Source organism: Acomys russatus, chromosome 3 (assembly GCF_903995435.1).
Source record: "Acomys russatus chromosome 3, mAcoRus1.1, whole genome shotgun sequence".
Lineage (NCBI taxonomy): Eukaryota > Metazoa > Chordata > Mammalia > Rodentia > Muridae > Acomys > Acomys russatus.
In genome coordinates this window covers 75555655-75573919 of record NC_067139.1, presented here as the reverse complement: position 1 = coordinate 75573919, position 18265 = coordinate 75555655, and the positions used below count along the sequence as shown (strand labels likewise).

Sequence of the window (18265 nt, the reverse complement as noted above, 5' to 3'; positions counted from 1 at the left end):
ACTATGTGGTAAGTGTAATACTAGAAGCGCGTACGCCCCAGGGCTGATAGCTGATAGGGACGGAAAAGTCACCTCCAGCGAGAGCGGATATTTACTGAATGGGCCTCCTGAAGGACGAGGCCGATGGGTAAACTTTGAGAGTATGTTCCCGGGGAAGAGGAAAGCGGGCAGAGGTGTGACGATGTGCACTTGGGAATGATGTGGGGAGGGTGGTTCTGCTGGAGCGTAAGATGTGAAGCAGGGTTCCTCACGGGGAGCTCACGGGCGGCTCCAGGGGGGCAGGGTTCCTCACGGGGAGCTCATAGGGGGGCAGGGTTCCTCACGGGGAGCTCACAGGGCGGCTCCAGGGGGGCATCGGTCTTTTGCGCTGAGTGCACAAAATGGCAGAAGGATGTTTAGGGACATTTCAGAGATTACTAGAAAAGTTTTCCTAACCCCAAGTTAAATTTTATTTAGGGATTTTTAAAAAGTGAAACTTGGCAATCCAATTCAAGCAATATTTTTTTAATTAAATGTTTTCATACATTATCTTCCAAAGATATGCTAATTTGATATATGCTGAAGAATGACAGTGAAAATACATTAAAAATCTTTGTTTTCTATCGTTAAACCATGTTTCTGTAAGAACTTCATATGCTCAATAAAAACACTACAGGTTGTAGCTATGTGATATGTACAGTTCGAGTATGCCCTAGGTGGTTCAGGCAGCATGCATTGCCATCACCTGGAGTGCTCACAGTCTTAGTGCAGAGTGAAAAGGTGAGCACCCCAGTGGGGTGGTGGCACCCCTAGAGGCAGTGAGCACCCCCAGTGAGGCGGTGAGCACCCCCAGTGAGGCGGTAAGCACCCCAGTGGAATGGTGAGCACCCCCAGTGAGGTGGCGAGCACCCCTAGTGAGGCAGGAGCACCCCAGTGAGGTGGCGAGCACCCCTAGTGAGGCAGGAGCACCCCAGTGAGGCGGCGAGCACCCCAGTGAGGCAGGAGCACCCCAGTGAGGCAGGAGCACCCCAGTGAGGCGGCGAGCACCCCTAGTGAGGCAGGAGTGCCCCAGTGAGGCGGCGAGCACCCCTAGTGAGGCAGGAGCACCCCAGTGAGGCAGCGAGCACCCCTAGTGAGGCAGAAGCACCCCAGTGAGACGGCGAGCACCCCCGATGAGGTGGTAAGCATCCCCAGTGAGGCAGTGAGCGAGCACTCCCAGAAGCATCTGTGTTTGTTGTGTGTTGGTTTCGAATTAATTTTTGTTAGCTTTCAGAAACCTTTTATTCTTGGCAGAGTTTTCATGACCCTCATGTTCAGGTAGCCACAGTTAAAGAACTTGCTTTAGACTAGCTGTGCTTAATATGTACAGCTGTATTCAGTGCCTGCGTGCCTTGTTTTTTTCAGTTGCTTATTTTTGATATTATAATTTAATTACAACATTTTCCCCTTTCCTTGCCCTTCCTCCTCCCACATAGCCCCCCCCCACAATCTCCTTCAAATTCATGGTACCCCAATTTCTTACTAATTGTTATTGCATGCATATATGTATTTATACGTACATAAATATTCCTAAATATAGCCTGTTGGGCCATATACTACTATTTATATGTACACCTGCATTTTTTAGGCCTCCTTAGCCCAGACTTTGGCTAAGGCACCTTCTAGGTGCTTTTGCTAAGAAGTTGTTGTCAGTAGTCCTTGGTAAAAGCTACTGTTAATTTTTTCTTTTGTACATTTTGAGCTACTCCTTGCACTTGCTTGTTACCTCTGCCTCCCCAGGCCATAGAAGAGGCCTTGAGGAACCCTTTGGGAGAAGATTGCTTGTGTCTGCACAATGTGGATCTGGCTATTGATTGTTAGAAACAATCACGTACATTGTGGAGTCAGTGTCTGTCTTTATGTCAGAGTAGGTGAATAAAATTATTTTCTTAATTCTCTTGCCCACTTGCCAGCATGTAGGGATTGAACCCAGAGCCAGACTTGCCTAAGCAACTTTTTTTTTTAATAATTTATTTTTATGTGCATTTGTGTTTTTGCCTGAATGTATATCTATATGAAGTTGTCAGATCTTGGAGTTACAGATGGTAGTGGGCCACCATGTGATGCTGGGGATTGAACCAGGGTCCTCTGGAAGAGCAGTCAGTGCTCTTAACCGCTGAGCCATCTCTCCAGCCCCACATAAGCAACCTTTTACTACTGAGTGTCCAGCCCTAATTTAAGTCTCCATCATGACTGAGTTTTGCTTATTATCCTGATTAACCAACAGAAAACCCGATCACTTTCAGCACATAGAGAACCTGCTCTGTGGCCAGTGTGTAATCTAGGGAAGTAGAAAAAAGAAGTGGTTTTCTTTTTAATGCTTAGAATATGAAAATAACTGGGCTTAGCTACAGTTAATTCAGTCAGTCAGCAAAACTACAAACTTAGTTTAATGCTTGATTTCTTTTTCTTCCTGCCCGTTTCATCCTGCCCAGATCAATCTGGTCACCACCTGCAGTGGACAAGGAAGAAGTGCTCGCCATTTACAGATGGTGACACTCCCTTAGCATTCTGAGGCAGCTGCAAGAACTAAAGTCCCTGACAAGCACAGCTAGGCATTGTGGGCATAGGTCATCCTGGGGACATTTAGGGCAGAAGCACTGAAAGGGGAAAATGGAGGAAAGAAAGTCAAGAAGTAGAAACCAGAGAGGCAATTTCAGCCACGCATGGTGGTGCATGCCTTTTATCCCAGCACTCGGGAGGCAGAGGCAGGCTGATCATTGTAAGTTCGAGGCCAGCCTGGTCTACAAAGTTACTCCAGGACAGCCAAGGCTACATAGAGAAACCCTGTCTCAAAAATGAAAACAAACAAACAAAAAAACCAGAGAGGCAATTTCTTCATTTTTGCTTTGAATATAATAAAAAGACTTTGGAATACAATATTGCATAACATTTTTCAACAATGACATTTAAATACCAAGTTACTAAACAAAATATCGTGGCTGCACCTTGTAAATTGCCATGAAAAAGAATACATCTATTCAATTCGCCATTCTGTTTTTGTGGGCTAAAACCATCAGTCTAAAATACCCAGTGCTCAGCAAGTGGCCTATCCCTGTGCCACATGCTTTGCGTTTGCATAGTGATCTTAACAGAACTGAGCTATTGCCTAGTATTTCCTGATCACGTAAGCTCGATTTCTAGGCCATTTATTTTATGTAAAGGAAGCAGAATTCCAGAATTTCTCTTGAAAATCACTGCTGTGGTCTTCTAAAGAATGTGTGGCCAAATTTTTCTTTTCCTTCTTGGCTTTGGGCTGTATGTTGGACAGTGGTCTTCCTTACGCCATTGCTCTGAGGTTCCCAGTTGACAATGTGTTTAAAGCTGTTACATTAAAAATGTATCGGTTCAGCCTAAGATTGCTAATAAAAGACACGGAGCCTGAAGTGTACTTCAAGGCTGCCAGTACAACGCTGGGCAGAATCTAAACTAATACAAATCTTCTCCTAAACTATGGTAAACAAACTACTCTAAACTGATATATAATACTTGTACCCCAAACATCTGTCGCTAAGATGCTTCTCCAGCCATTCTCCCCTACTGTGACTCCTACACAGCAGTCAACTGTCTCTCTCCTCCCAACTGACAATCCTCCTTTCTCTCCTCCAGGAGGTCCCGCCCTCCACTCCCTGTCCTGCTCAGATGATTGGCTAAACAGCGCTTTATTGACAGTTGTTACATCCATTCAGCATTCCTCCACATAAAGCCATAAGGAAGCTATATTGAACTGATAGTGCAGAGACTTTCCGTGTCTCCGTTCTCCACACGTGGCCTTCCTAATAACACCCTGTGTGACCCTGATGTGGTCGGAGAACCAGTATCAACTAAACATAGCTGGCTCTTCACTCCGTGGTGTGCAGAGTGCCTCCACCGTTGCAGCGCCATGCATAGCAGTTTCATGGCTCCAGCAACTCTGTCCCTCTTCACGGCTGACACTAAGTTTTATTCTCTCATGTGTTATCTCGGCTGCAGGTTCCCCGATCTTTACCCCACCTTCCTTCTCTCCCAGATCCACACCCCCACTTCCGCCTCCCCTCTCAGGGACATCAACCAAACACCCAACAAGCTACAATAAGAGCAGGCACATGCCATCACACCAAGGCTGGACAAGGCGGCGCAGTAGGAGGAACAGGCCCCGCATTGCTCCCGCTGCCCGCCACAACATACACACGGGGGACCCTGTGCAGACCTCTACAGGCCCCGCACTGCTCCCGCTGCCTGCCACAACATACACACGGGGGACCCTGTGCAGACCTCTACAGGCACCCTGACCTCTGTCAGCCTCCGTGAGCCACGGTCAACTGACGCACCGCCATGATCTTGTGGTGTCCCTGACCCTCTTGTGCGTCCTCCCTCCCTCCCTCCCTCCCTCCCTTCCTTCCACTGCAGAATTCCCTAAGTTCTGCCTGGTGTTTGGCCGTGGTACTTTGCCATCAGCTCCCATCACTTGCTGGATGATGTCTATCTGGTCTCTTTTATGACTGCGCTCTGGTCCCAGCACACTGTGCAGGCAGGACAAACTGTAGGTTGAAGGTTCTGTGGCTGGGCTGGTGTCCCAAACCCTCCACTTGAGGCCTTGCCTGGTTACAGAAGATGGCTGCTTCAGCCTCTGTCTCCGCGGTTCCTAGGAGTCTTTGCTCCGGCTACTCATGGAGTTTCCATTGCACCAGGTTTACATCTGATACTTCTATCGACCCTGTAACTTTGCTCATTGCACAGTGCCACGTGGCGAAATCACACGGCATGCAGCTTTTCCATATTAGAGCCTTCCACTTCTACTTATGTGAGTGATCACATGCCTTCACGGCTTGATGGCGCGTTCCCTTTACCCCTTCACCTGCTGAGCACACTGGTTACTTTCAAGTTATGATCACTATGAATAAAGCTGCTATAAACATTGGTGCGTAGGCTTTTGGTGTGGATATGTGTTCATCCCTTTGTAAGTACATAAGCATAACACGTGTCTATCGTAATGTTAAATTTGTAAGAAACAGCCCAGCTGACATCTCGAGTGGCCATGCTGTTTGCAGCGAGAGGGCTTCTGTTCCCCTGTGGCCTTGCCAGCAGTGCTGTGCGTAGTGGCATCTCCCTGTGGACGTCTTCTCAGAGGCGGAGTGGCTGTCTTACCGGGTGTGCTGTCCAAACATTTTACCCACCTTTAAATTGGATTGTTTTATGTTTAGATTGAGGCATTTTTTAATCAGATACATGTTTTGTTAGATATTTCCAGTTTGTGGCTTTTCCACTATTTTTTTTAAAAATAGTTTTTTTTTTCAGAATGCAGATATTTTTCAAAACGATAATGAAGTTGAAACTAATAATATTTTTTAATGGATTGTATATTTGATACTGCATTTTAAAATGAGTTACCAATCCAGGGTCCCCAAGGTTTGATCCTTTTGGAGGTGGGTGTTCTGCATCCCAGGCTGGCCCAAGGGTGACCTTGAACTGCTAATCCTTTTTTCTCTACTTCTGTGTTAGCCTATTCTGGGGTCACAGGCAGCGCCACCACAGACAGAGTATATGAGGTGCAGGGCTGGCCTGGGCCATATTCTGCACATGGTCGGGCAGTTTTTCGGCACCTTCTGGTAAAGACATTCCCCTTCCTTTAGTGAGCTCCCTTTGCTGCTTTGCCACGGTCTGTTTGTTATGTTTGTGAGGAATTCTTCTATTATTGTTTCTGTTTTGTATTTAAGAGTACTTATATTTAAAATTATGTTATAAATATGTTTAAAATTATATACTGTAAAGATGTGTAAACATATAGTATTGAATATAAAGTATTTGAGATTAAACTGTTTGGAATTTGATACAGTAAATGGTATGAGGCATGTATGACCCAGGTGGCTACTTAGATGTCTCAACACAACTGAAATAATGGATTTTTGTTCATTATTTAAGGTGTCAGTGGTTTACACAAAACCCTTGTAGGCATTGAGCTCCATTTCCAAGCCATGTCTCACTGGTTTGTCTCTGCTAGTACCACTGCTTTAATTTATTGAGTTTATAATATATCTGAAAGGTTTAGGCCTTAGCATATTTTTGTTTTTAGAATTGCATGCTTATTTTGTTTTCATATGCTATTTAAAATTAGATTGTACAATTTCTCCCCCTCCATAACCCTATCTAAATTCTGCCAGTATTAAATTTATGGTATGTTAGGGACGGTTGACATCTTAAGAATGAATCTTTTCATCCTAGAATATGCTGTTTTTCCATTTGTTAAAGTATCTGTACTCCATTAGTGGTATTTTTGTTTGTTTTAAAATGATATTTCTTCTTTTGAAGAGCATTTTTAGTTTCATAGCACAGAGACAAGGGAAGCAGGACGATCTCTCATGTGTCACTTGCTTCCAACACGTGCATAAGTTTCCTGTTTCCCAGCAGCGCGACGCGTTATTTGTTATGGGGAGTCAGGGTGCAGAGACACTTTCTTCTCTTGGTGGGTTTGGGGGTCTGACCCAGGGCCCATTATAGGCAAACGCTGAGGTACACCCGGCCCTGCTGACATATCATGTTCACCCAGCGTCCACAGCCACAAAGGAGTCATTCTCCATGTCGTGTTGTCTGTGGATTTGAGCAAATGCATAATGGAGTCAGTCATTGTAGCATGCGAAGAGCTTTTTCACTGACCTGAAACATCTGTCCCCCCGCAGGAGGCCACTGACCTTTTCTTAGTTTTGGTTTTTGACCCTAAAGGAATTTCTGTTTTAAAAACGGCCAAAAAATGGATTATGTTATACCCATTAATAAAGTAGCATGGCTTATTAATGCTAATTATGTCCTGCCATATTGAGCAGCAGTATTCTTCCTGTTCTTTGTTTAAAGATGCTTTTATTGATGCTTGATATATTTACAAGGTTTAGATGTATATACCATAGGATAAAATATGTGTGGAATCACATTCTTCCAGCATCTTATTAGGCTGATACATTCATAAGAGACATATGTACATATGACATATGTGACATGTAGATATATGACACACAGTCATAGTGTTCTTCTAACCTAGAACTTTACTGCATAGAAAATAGGCAACCCACAATTTATTGATCTTTTTCTATTTACAAAAATTTTAAAAATTGAAAATAGGTTTTTAATACAATTTATTCCGATCAGTTTCTCCTTTTTCATCTTCCATATCCTACCCAACTCTCCACCCATACAACTCCACACCTTCTTTCTGTCTTTAGAAAGTACACAAGCAAATAAAAAATAAATAAGGATAGATAAAAACAAACAGAAAAAGGAAAAAAATTAAGACACACACACACACACACACACACACACACACAAAGAAAAAGCTTGAGAAGCACACACACACATGTGCAGAGAGACAGACACAAACCCCAGGAAAACACAAAATCAGAGCCGCTGTATACACGCAGAGCACCCGTGTGGTGGTTTGAGCAAAAATGGCTCCTATGGGTTTATATATTTGAATGTTTAGTCACCAGCGGGTGGCGCTATTAGAAAGGATTAGAGAAGGGTTAGGAGGTGTGGCCTTGTTGGAGGAAGTGAGTCACTAAGAGTGGACATTGAGGATTCAAAAGCCTACATGAGACCAGTGTCTGTCCCTGTCTCTCTTTCTCCTCTTCCCCTTCTTCCTGCCTTCCCTCCCTCCCTCCCCCATCTCTCTGCCTATGGATCAGGACGTAGCTCTCAGCTGCATCCTCTGCCACCTCACTGCATGCTGCCATGCTCCCCAGCATGATGGCAGTGGGCTAAGCCTCTCATACTAAGCAAGCCCCAGTCAAATTCTTTCTTCTATAAGAGTTGCCTCCATCATGGTGTCTCTTTACAGCAATAAAACAGTGACTAAGACAACATTTAATGTTTAAAAAAAAAAAAAAAGTGCCAGACAAAGCTTTGTGAGACAAAACATCTTTTCAAATACCTTGAGTTCATTTTGATTTGGCCATACACTGCTGGACATGGGGCCTGCCCTTAAGTGTGGTTTGTGTACCCATGAGAGACTATTAGAAATACTAGTTAGCAGTTGTCAACTGGAGATAGCTTCTTGGCTATGGATAGTAGCTGTGTAGAGAGACCCCATCTGACTTGGCTCTGTGTAGACCTTCTACCTTCTACTGTATCTGTGAGTTCTTACGTGTGTCCGTTCTGTTGTGTTTAGAAGACCTTGTTTCCTTGGTGGCCACCTCGTCCTCAGAGTCCCCTCAGGTCTGAGGGGAGGTATTTGATTGAGACATCCAATAAGAACTGGGTGTTCCGAGGTCTCCGTCTCTGAGCACTGTTCACTTTTGGTTCTCCATATTTGTTCCTGTCTCGTGTAGGTGGAAGCTTCTCTGATGATGGCTGAGCAAGATACTGATCTGTGGATATGGCAGATTAGTGTTAGGAGTCATTTTAGCAGAACAGTACTTGGTTTTCCTTTGGGTTCCCGGCCTCTCTAGTCTTAGGTTCTCGGCTACCTGAACAGTGTCAGGCATGGGCTCCAGCTCTTAGAGAGGCTGGTCACTCCCACCTTGTGTGCCACCCGTAGCACCAGTGTGTCTTGTAGGGAGCTCACTATTGTAAGTGGAAGAGTGTATAGCTGGGTTGGTGTTTACATTTCTACTCTAGTAGTGTGCAAAACTGATTAATGGGCACCCTGAATTATATTGATTTCAGCCAACTTGTCAGTTATTTTTAGTCAGGATGTTCCGCTTATCCTTATAATTAAGGACGGGAAATGTTTATAGATTATTCTTAGACTGTTTTCAAAACACTTGCTCATGAGCCAAAAGATTGTGTTTAAGAATATTTGTATTTATTTGCTTCAAAAATGTGTAATCCATGCTGTTACTTATTTTTCAAAGCATTTTTATTTGTTATGTAGAATGTTTTGATCAAAAAGCAATGATTCACAGTTCTTCTTCAACTCTGCTCCTTTGTCAATAGACTATCAAGACTTTTGATAAATTACTTTTTCTCAAAATATAAAAAATGTAGCTGGGAAAGAATAAAGTTATAAAATCTGAAAAAAAAATATAAATCTAGAATAATGTTCACCTTAATTATCTATAAATTAGATACTTTGTAACACCAGTTATATGGGTTTTTGAATTTATGTTTAAGTGTCATTAAAACATTTACTGAAAAAAAAAATACCAAAGCTGATGAGGGAGCTTTTATTGGACATTTAGAATAAAAGGTTGCTTGTCTTGGATGTGAATGTGTGTCATGGAGCTGGTACTTGTTGTTAATGTTAGATCTTCAAACTGTGACCTGAGAGTGTAATGTGCTGTTTGAAATCTCGTGGGTGCTCAGCACACAGTGCAATGATGGGCACGTGCTTGGGAAGCTCACACTTTAATTACCGCATATGGAAGAAGAAGAAATCATTCACCATGGGCCCTAATTGTTTTCTAGGGAGAGAGCTGGCAGGAGACCATGCAGGCACGAGAGAATAAGTGGGGCTCATGTCTGTGCTTTGTGTTTCACTGGTGGCATTTTGTTTTCAACCTATCACTTTCTGTGTGGATCTGGTAGTCACAGCCGTGTGGTTTGGATGACAGTAATCTCTTAGAAGTGTTGTGCTCTGCTGTCTCTGCGCCCTGTGTGCTGGAAACGGAAGACCAGAGAGCTGTTTTGAGCTAGTGTGGACTACATAGTAAAGGCCAAGCTTTCTTGGGCTACCTATTAAATCATATCTCAAAAACAAACAAAAAACAACTTCCCAAAAAAGTATGGGCAAAGAAAACTGCACACACATAAAAATAATCATCTATTTCCTATTCCCTGTTGTGGGAGGTTTGGATGATAAATTAGCATATGCTGTTTCACTGCTGGTTTTTTTTTTTTTTTTTTAAAGAATTTGAATTCTGACAGAAGTATAATTTTTAAAAAAGGAATGAGTGAGCTACACTGTAACAAAAGGGAAAAGCAGGCTCTTGGCTCTTTTGTTTTACCAGTCCTGGTCATCTGTCTTACCTCCATGGTTAATTCTGGTAGGAGAGCCTGTGGAAGAGCATCACCAAGGGAAGGGAAGGCTTCTGAGGGCAGAAAGAATCCCCCAGGCCAGCTCACTGCATCACGAGAGCGAGAAGACCCTGAGAGACTTTCCCCTTAACCCATTTCTGTCTTTTCTCTTTGGAACTAAAGTGAAGGAGCACAGACAGGCAAATCAGTGGGTCCTTGAGCTCCCTAGACATGCTCGTAATCTGGAAATCAGCCTATTAAGGAATATAATAAAGTCAGGAAGCCATTGGGAAAAATCAGAGATCATTAGATTATGAATGTCATTAGTTTTGGTTATTATTATCTCGTGGATAATGACTGCTTAATGAGCTTTGGGACATTAGGCAGTGTAACCTCTCTAAACCCCACAGCCTTGTCTTTAAAATGGGGTTAATGATCGCTCCTGTCTCTGATATTCGCCATGAAAATTACACAAGACAGAGTGAGTGCGTTACATACGGTTCTTAGTTCAAACCCTGAAACCAGGGTTTGAACTAAGAACCGACCGATTAACAGTGGATATAGGATATCTCAATTTCTCTAGAAGGGCCAGAGAACTAGACTGAAAGGTCATACAGTCCAGGGCTATAGCTCCGCTAATGTGGGGAGGACTCCTGCATTGCTGCTGCATGCTGGATGCAAGTTTGCACTGGCTGCATCGGGGTGCTCAGCAACACTGTATATGTGGTTGCCTTTGAAGTATCACTGCCACCACCGCTCAAAGTAATTCTGCACTGTCCGTGGGCCTTCATATCGCTGGCTCTAGGTCATTTAGCTAAGGCTTGTAGCAGAGTGTTGGGGAAGCAGGTGGTACTGTCAGCATTTCGGTGGAAACATGGCCTGTGTTTACCACGACTATTGTTTCTGAGCTAGGGTTTACACGGGATCCTTTTAGGCACACTGAATGATACTCAGCTGGTTTCAGAGTATTTCAGGGGTAGTTCTGGGATGTTAGCCTAAAGATGTAGGTCTGGGTTGCCCCAGCCCATCCTTAGCTGTCATTCTTTTCCCTGTTTGGTTTCCCAGTTGTAAAGGTGGTCAATGATTGCTGGGTGTGGTCGTGAATGCTTGTAATCTAAGCACTTGACACTGAGGCAGGAGGATCCCTGCAAGTTTGAGGCCAGCCTAGGCTAACTAGCAAGACCCTTTCTTCCCCAGCCCCCCAGATAATGGGTGATGACATCAGAATGCCCATTCGTTACTGTCAGGAGACGTGGGTTTGAATCTCTGCTCTAGCAGGAACTGGCAAAGCGATCTGGAGCCACCCTACTTGGAGCTACTTCCTGTGTAGTGCCACCCTACTTCCTGTGTAGTGCCACCCTACTTCCTGTGTAGTGCCACCCTACTTCCTGTGTAGTGCCACCCTACTTCCTGTGTAGTGCCACAGTACTTCCTGTGTAGTGCCACCCTACTTCCTGTGTAGTGCCACCCTACTTCCTGTGTAGTGCCACCCTACTTCCTGTGTAGTGCCACCCTACTCCCTGTGTAGTGCCACCCTACTTCCTGTGTAGTGCCACAGTACTTCCTGTGTAGTGCCACCCTACTTCCTGTGTAGTGCCACAGTACTTCCTGTGTAGTGCCACCCTACTTCCTGTGTAGTACCACCCTGCTCCCTGTGTAGTGCCACCCTACTTCCTGTGTAGTGCCACAGTACTTCCTGTGTAGTGCCACCCTACTTCCTGTGTAGTGCCACCCTACTTCCTGTGTAGTGCCACCCTACTCCCTGTGTAGTGCCACCCTACTTCCTGTGTAGTGCCACAGTACTTCCTGTGTAGTGCCACCCTACTTCCTGTGTAGTGCCACAGTACTTCCTGTGTAGTGCCACCCTACTTCCTGTGTAGTGCCACTCTACTCCCTGTGTAGTGCCACCGTACTTCCTGTGTAGTGCCACAGTACTTCCTGTGTAGTGCCACCCTACTTCCTGTGTAGTGCCACCCTACTTCCTGTGTAGTGCCACAGTACTTCAGTGATGTTGTTGAGGATGAAGCATGCAAAACAACCTAAGATGGTGAGTACTGCTCAGAAAATACCCTGAAAATACAAAATAAGAGGCTACCCCAGGGACTATAGATCAAGCACCACAGCACATTGGATGTAGATTCAGACCTGGTTTCATATTAAAGAGATTTGTAAAAATGTAAATCAGTGCCACTGTTTCTCTGAAAACTTTTTAAAATAAAAAGTTATGCTAATGTGTAGTGATGTTCCTATTTTCTAAAAATAGAGATTTAAAAATGTCCCTTTTCTGTCTTGACAGCTATTGGTAGGATAACACATGTAAACAAATTGGACATCAGTAATACTTAAGTTTATAAGAGGTTCTCAATCCCAAACATTGAGAAATAGCTGTTTAAGGGAAAGATTTTTTTTTTTCTGTGAGTTTAAGCTGTATTTGAATAACTTATTGCAAGTATCTGAATCAACCTTTACCTACTTAAGTATGTGGGCCTGGAAAAACTTTCCAAAACCTTTAATTAGCTTAATAACAAATATATTATATACATAGAGATTAAATGAAAACTCTTATTTATGGGGACAACTATATAGAAATAGACAACCAAATACAAGGCTCACTTGGATGAAGGAATAGTGTTTGTTAGGAAGCTGGATACGTTGGCTCATGCTTGAGTCTGTATTTGGGAGTCAGTAAGAGGCAGGAACATTGCTGTAAACTGAAGGCCCCCTTGGACTTCATAGCACGGTAGGTCTGGACCAGCCTCAACTACAGAGTGAGACCCTGTCTTCATAAGACAGAAGAAATGTGCTCGGTTAATTATTGCAGAGCAGAAAGGTCACTGTTTTAGACATGACACATCTGCTTTGAGTTTGTCCCTGGTGCCTTAATTCAGTAAATGTGTTATGAGTAAGCTTTACAATTTTTTTTTTACCTTTTTCTTTCTTTGTGGTTCAGGGTGACCTCACACTCAACAATCCTCTTGCCACCACTGGGGTGTGCTTGCGTGCGTGCCTGTCACACTTGGCTCTCTAGCGATTTGAATATCCATTTCTCAGAATAAAGCAGGTCTTGCTCTTTCCTTTGTTATCTCAATAGCTGTTTGGTTACCTATGATGTTCTGTACTCTCTTGGATACCGCACCAGTGACCTTGCCCTAAAGAGGTAATGTCAGTGAGAGCGAGGAGTTAGCAAGGAGACGGAATAAGCAAAGTGTAGGTCAGGAGCAACAGGAGCAGGTGTATCAGATGGAGCAAGCCGCTCTGAGGTGTGCCTGGAGTGTGTCAGACTGTGCACAGGTGTGGGTGGGGGAGGGGGTGGGGGGGACACAGTGAAGCTGGAAATGTAGATAGTGTCTAGGTCATATATGGGTGGCTCACCTGTCTCCAAGCATGAGGGACCTGTACGGGCTTAGCTCAGAGTAGGGTGTGAGTGAGTGCAGCTAGAGTCTGCAGAGGTGATTGTGATGGGAGTTTCTTACAAGTGTTACTGTTGTGTTTTCTTTTCTTTTTTTTTCAGAGTTGCATAAAGAATTAAAATTTTTTTCTTTTTTTTTTTTTACTTTTACATACACATTTATATTATTACACATATACACAATAAATGACATACAGCAAGAAGGACCACAGAACAATCAGGAGTTATATAAATGTTACATTCACAGTGTTTTGCCTATTTGTATTTGGCAACCTTGGGAGAAAACATCTTTCCTATCTTGGTGAACCTAAAATTCTGAATGAAAATCAGTATCTATCATATCTCATCTCTTATCAACTTAAAAACACCTATCTAGACCTAAAAACAACTTAACCCCTAAACAGCTAAGCTTAATTGTAAAACTAAGTTAGCTGGTCTTCAACCCTATTAGAGACTTTGAGAAGGAATAAAATTAATTATCTGAGTAAACAGGAAGTGCAAGTTAGCAGCTTCCAAGATGAAGAAGCGACAGTTCGCTGCCCAGACAGTTACCTAAACTCTCTGTAACGCTGGAGCATCGTCTTCAGCCTTCTGGCCCATTACATCTGGCAGACATATTTGTGAGGCAGGAGCTATTGAGGACTTGCTTGCCCTGTCTTGGCAGAGTTTGGCTGTCAACTCTGCCTGTGTCCAACCTTGCCCACTTTGAGGCACTGTTGTGTTTTCAAAGGACAACAGCCTAGAAACCAATTTTACTTCAAGCGCTGTTAGAAAGATTGTGTTCTCATTACTCACAGTTTGTTCAGAGAAGTTACACTTAAAAAGAGAGGTTACATTCTTTAGAGATTTTACATGTGCAGCTAAGTCCATAACAAACTTTTCACCAGTTGTGTCTGTGTTTATTTTAGTGCTCTGCTTTTTAACGAAGTGAAATACGTCACCACCCTGGAAGACCTTTACAGCATAGAAAATTCTCTGAAAGGAAAGGCGAATATGATATTCTCGTATGTGGAAGCCATTGGAACACCAGGTATTACCAGCTTGCTTGGTCTCTGCTGTGCCTGTGCTTGTGTGATTACACGGAAGTGCTTCCTGTGTCCTGTGCTTGTGTGATTACACGGAAGTGCTTCCTGTGGCCTGTGCTTGTGGTGTGCTTACAGGGAAGTGCTTCCTGTAGCCTGTGCTTGTGGTGTGATTACACGGAAGTGCTTCCTGTGGCCTGTGCTTGTGGTGTGATTACACGGAAGTGCTTCCTGTGGCCTGTACTTGTGGTGTGATTACACGGAAGTGCTTCCTGTGGCCTGTACTTGTGGTGTGATTACACGGAAGTGCTTCCTGTGTCCTGTGCTTGTGTGATTACACGGAAGTGCTTCCTGTGGCCTGTGCTTGTGGTGTGATTACAGGGAAGTGCTTCCTGTAGCCTGTGCTTGTGGTGTGCTTACAGGGAAGTGCTTCCTGTGGCCTGTGCTTGTGGTGTGCTTACACGGAAGTGCTTCCTGTGGCCTGTGCTTGTGGTGTGATTACACGGAAGTGCTTCCTGTGGCCTGTGCTTGTGGTGTGATTACACGGAAGTGCTTCCTGTGGCACAAAGCTTCTCTACTTTGTGCCTCCTGTCCATGAGCAGCACAGTGATGTGGTGTTCCGGAACTCAGTAGCTGAGAGTGTGACTTGCACAAGTTCCTTAACCGCCAGTCTCCATATGGAGAAACCTGTAGAGAGCTCAGGGAGCCTTGAGTGCATCTGTAAAGACCAGATGAAGTCCTGAGTGAGTGTGCATTGCGTGACACTGACAGCCATGTCCAGGACCCGAGGTCTCAGACGATAGGAGTGGGAAACCTTCCTCCAGGTGATGCTCCTAAAGCCTTCCTCTGGTCCACGTACGCGTGTTTACCAGGCTGAGCAGTGCGTGTGAAAGCTAGCGAGCACTTGAAGCTTCCTCCTCCCAGAGGACTGCAGCCTGAGACTGCTCTCCTACCCCTGCAGAGACTAGCTGACCGCCCGTCTCCACCATGGGTTGGTTAGGTAGTAGGTGCACTTCACCAGAGCGAACACAGCTCACCTGATCCCAGCCTGCCTTCGTGTGTGTGTGTGTGTGTGTGTGTGTGTCTGTCTCTGTTTCTGTCTTGTCTATCTGTGTGTGTGTGTGTCTGTTTGTCTGTTCTTTTTTTATTTCCTCACTGCACCGGGACCAAGCAGTGTAGGAATTATGCCTGTCTCTTAGTATCATTTCAGTACCACTCAAATGATTGCTGCGATTATGATTATGATTATGATTATTGGTTTTTTGTGTAGCCTTGGCTGTCCTAGACTCTCTTTGTAGACAGCTGGCTTTGGACTCACAGAGATCCACCTGCCTCTGCCTCCCCGAGTGCTGGGATTACAGGCGTGCTCCACTTCATCCTGCGGCGGTGGCAGCTGCTACTATTACTACTTCTTGTTGTTGTTATTATCATTATTATTATTATCATCATCATCATCATCATCATCATCATCATTATTATTATTATTATTATTATTATTATTATTATTGCCATTTGAGTGAGAAAGATGAGCCTAGGATAGTATGAAATGAATCTGAATAAATAGCATGATTCCTGGAGTATTTAGTAGTATTGTAAGGGTATAAAATTGGTAAAAAATATATAAAATATAACACGAAACTTGTGAATTCATGCACACTTTTCCACTAATAAGAAGAAACAATTACACATTTGCATGTTACAAAGATATTCAGGGATAACTGATTTTCTATCTAAGTACCTTATAAACTTGATAAAATATACTGTAAATGTTCTAAGGTTTATTTTATTTAAGGCGTATATATCTGTATGAGAGCATGCCACCTTTGTGTGAATGCACGAAGAGGCTAGAAGAGGGAGTTGCTTCCCTCAGAGTTGGAGTTTCAAGCTGCCTTGTGTAGGTCCTGGGACGTGGGCTCAGGTCCTCTGGAAGAACAGTAAGCTTCTTAAACCACTAAACCATCTTTCCTTAAATTTCATAGGCAATAAAAGGATTAGGATAACATTTAGAATAAGTGTTACATGAAGTCACATACTAACTCTGCTTTCCTGTCTCTTCTTCAGAGCACAGAGCAGTCATGGAGGCCGCTTTTGTATATGGGACCTCATATCAGTTTGCCTTAACTACAGAAGCTGCCCTTCTAGAAAATATGGGGTATGTATGAGAGGCCCAGGTCAACGTTTGGATTTTCTGTTGTTGGCATATTTCATGTTGCTTAGTCAACATTCATTTTCTTTTCTTTTTCTTTTTTCCCAAGAGATAGAACTGACTTTAATGCCTCCTTCCTGAGGACTAGCTTTCTTTCTTTTTTTTTTTTGGTAATTTTAACTTTTATTAATTTATTCATATTACATCTCAATTGTTATCCCATCCCTTGTATCCTCCCATTCTTCCCTCCCTCCCATTTCCCCTTATTCCCCTCCCCTATGACTGTGACTGAGGGGGACCTCCTCTCCCTATATATGCTCATAGGGTATCAAGTCTCTTCTTGGTAGCCTGCTGTCCTTCCTCTGAGTGTCTCCAGGTCTCCCCATCCAGGGGACGTGGTCAAATATGAGGCACCAGAGTTTGTGTGAAAGTCATATCCCACTCTCCACTCAACTGTGGAGAATGTCCTGTCCATTGGCTAGATCTGGGTAAGGTTAGTCAACATTTTCATCACTGTCGCAACTTAGGTTTCTCCGAAGGAATTATGCACGGCTGTAAATCCATAGGGAACCTGGAATGCCGTTGTTACTGTGTGGTGAGCCAGTCTGTGACACTGCGTAGATGCTGTGCTAGTTTGGCATGGACAAAGTCAGTGTGGATAAGCTGTGTGACCGAGTGCCCTGATGCTACAGGAGGGATCTTAGGAATAGCCCTGCAGTGATCACATGAGGGTAAAATAACAGGCTCGGAATTAGGCTCCAGAGAGTCTTTTGAGGGTAAGTGGCATTGTCATTATGATTCTAAATGCATTTAAGTCGTTTTTGAACAGAACATTTTAAATTTCTCTTTGTCTAATTTATAACTTATAGACAGAAACCCCCTTTCCAGTGCTTTTGGTAGGGTGGGGTCAATCTAGGACACATTTTTTTCCCTTTAGTACTTAAAATTGCAAGTAACCAGTGGAATTTAACAACTAAGTGTAGCTTCAAAATTCTCTCCAAGAAAATTAATCGGAAGCAAGGCAAAACGCCGTGGCTTTTTGTGGCCGTGCCAGAGTCTCTCGTGTGCCCTCCTGCTGACCTCTGCGAACAGCATAGATTTGCTTTCCCACAAACAGCTGCTTAAAGGCCGTGGATCTTGCACTGCTGTAGGTTTCAGGCCAATTACAAGAAAACCAGAGTTGCTTTGGGGATGGGAAAGTGTTGATGATGCAGCGAAGGCCTCTGTGTGACTCTCGATGCTGCTTTTAGCCCGTCATTGGCCTTCGCTAGCTTTCTGTGACATACTCTTTTAACCTGTGAGCGTCAAGCGATCCCTGCTTAAAGTAGCCTCCCAGCTTTGCTTTACTTGAAAGTCTTGGGTATGAAGCACACCCTTACCAGGACGCCCCGTGCTCAGCACTTTGCTCTCAGCAGCGGCCAGCAAGCAGTCCAGAGTTACCCCTGAGATAGTCACGTGCTTTGAGTCTTAGCTATCTACGGATTGCTTTCCTTTGGTGTTCACATTTATTCTTCCTTCCTGGAAGGATTTTATGCCCCAGCCCCCTTCTGTATAAGCTCTGTGATCTTCCCTCACTCTTTCTTCTTCCCAGCTTGAGGCAGACTGAACTATTTCTTTGTTCCCCATAGCATCTTGTATATTATGGTTTGTAAACTTTGCTTTAGTTGTTTCCCTCATACGCTTCTGCTTAAGTCTTCAAAGGAGTTGAGTAACCTTGTTTGTCTTTATTGCTTAACATAGAGATCTTGT

The 18265-nt window shown here is 43.9% G+C and overlaps 1 protein-coding gene across 1 annotated transcript in view; it reads left to right on the top strand.

The window, feature by feature from the left end:
- Positions 1-18265, top strand: part of Txndc16 (thioredoxin domain containing 16) — a 67824-nt gene that overhangs the window by 11192 nt on the left and 38367 nt on the right. The window contains exons 5-6 of the mRNA XM_051142927.1: positions 14257-14378; positions 16432-16522. Of these exons, the coding sequence (XP_050998884.1) occupies positions 14257-14378; positions 16432-16522 (213 nt within the window). The remainder of the gene's footprint in view (positions 1-14256; positions 14379-16431; positions 16523-18265) is intronic.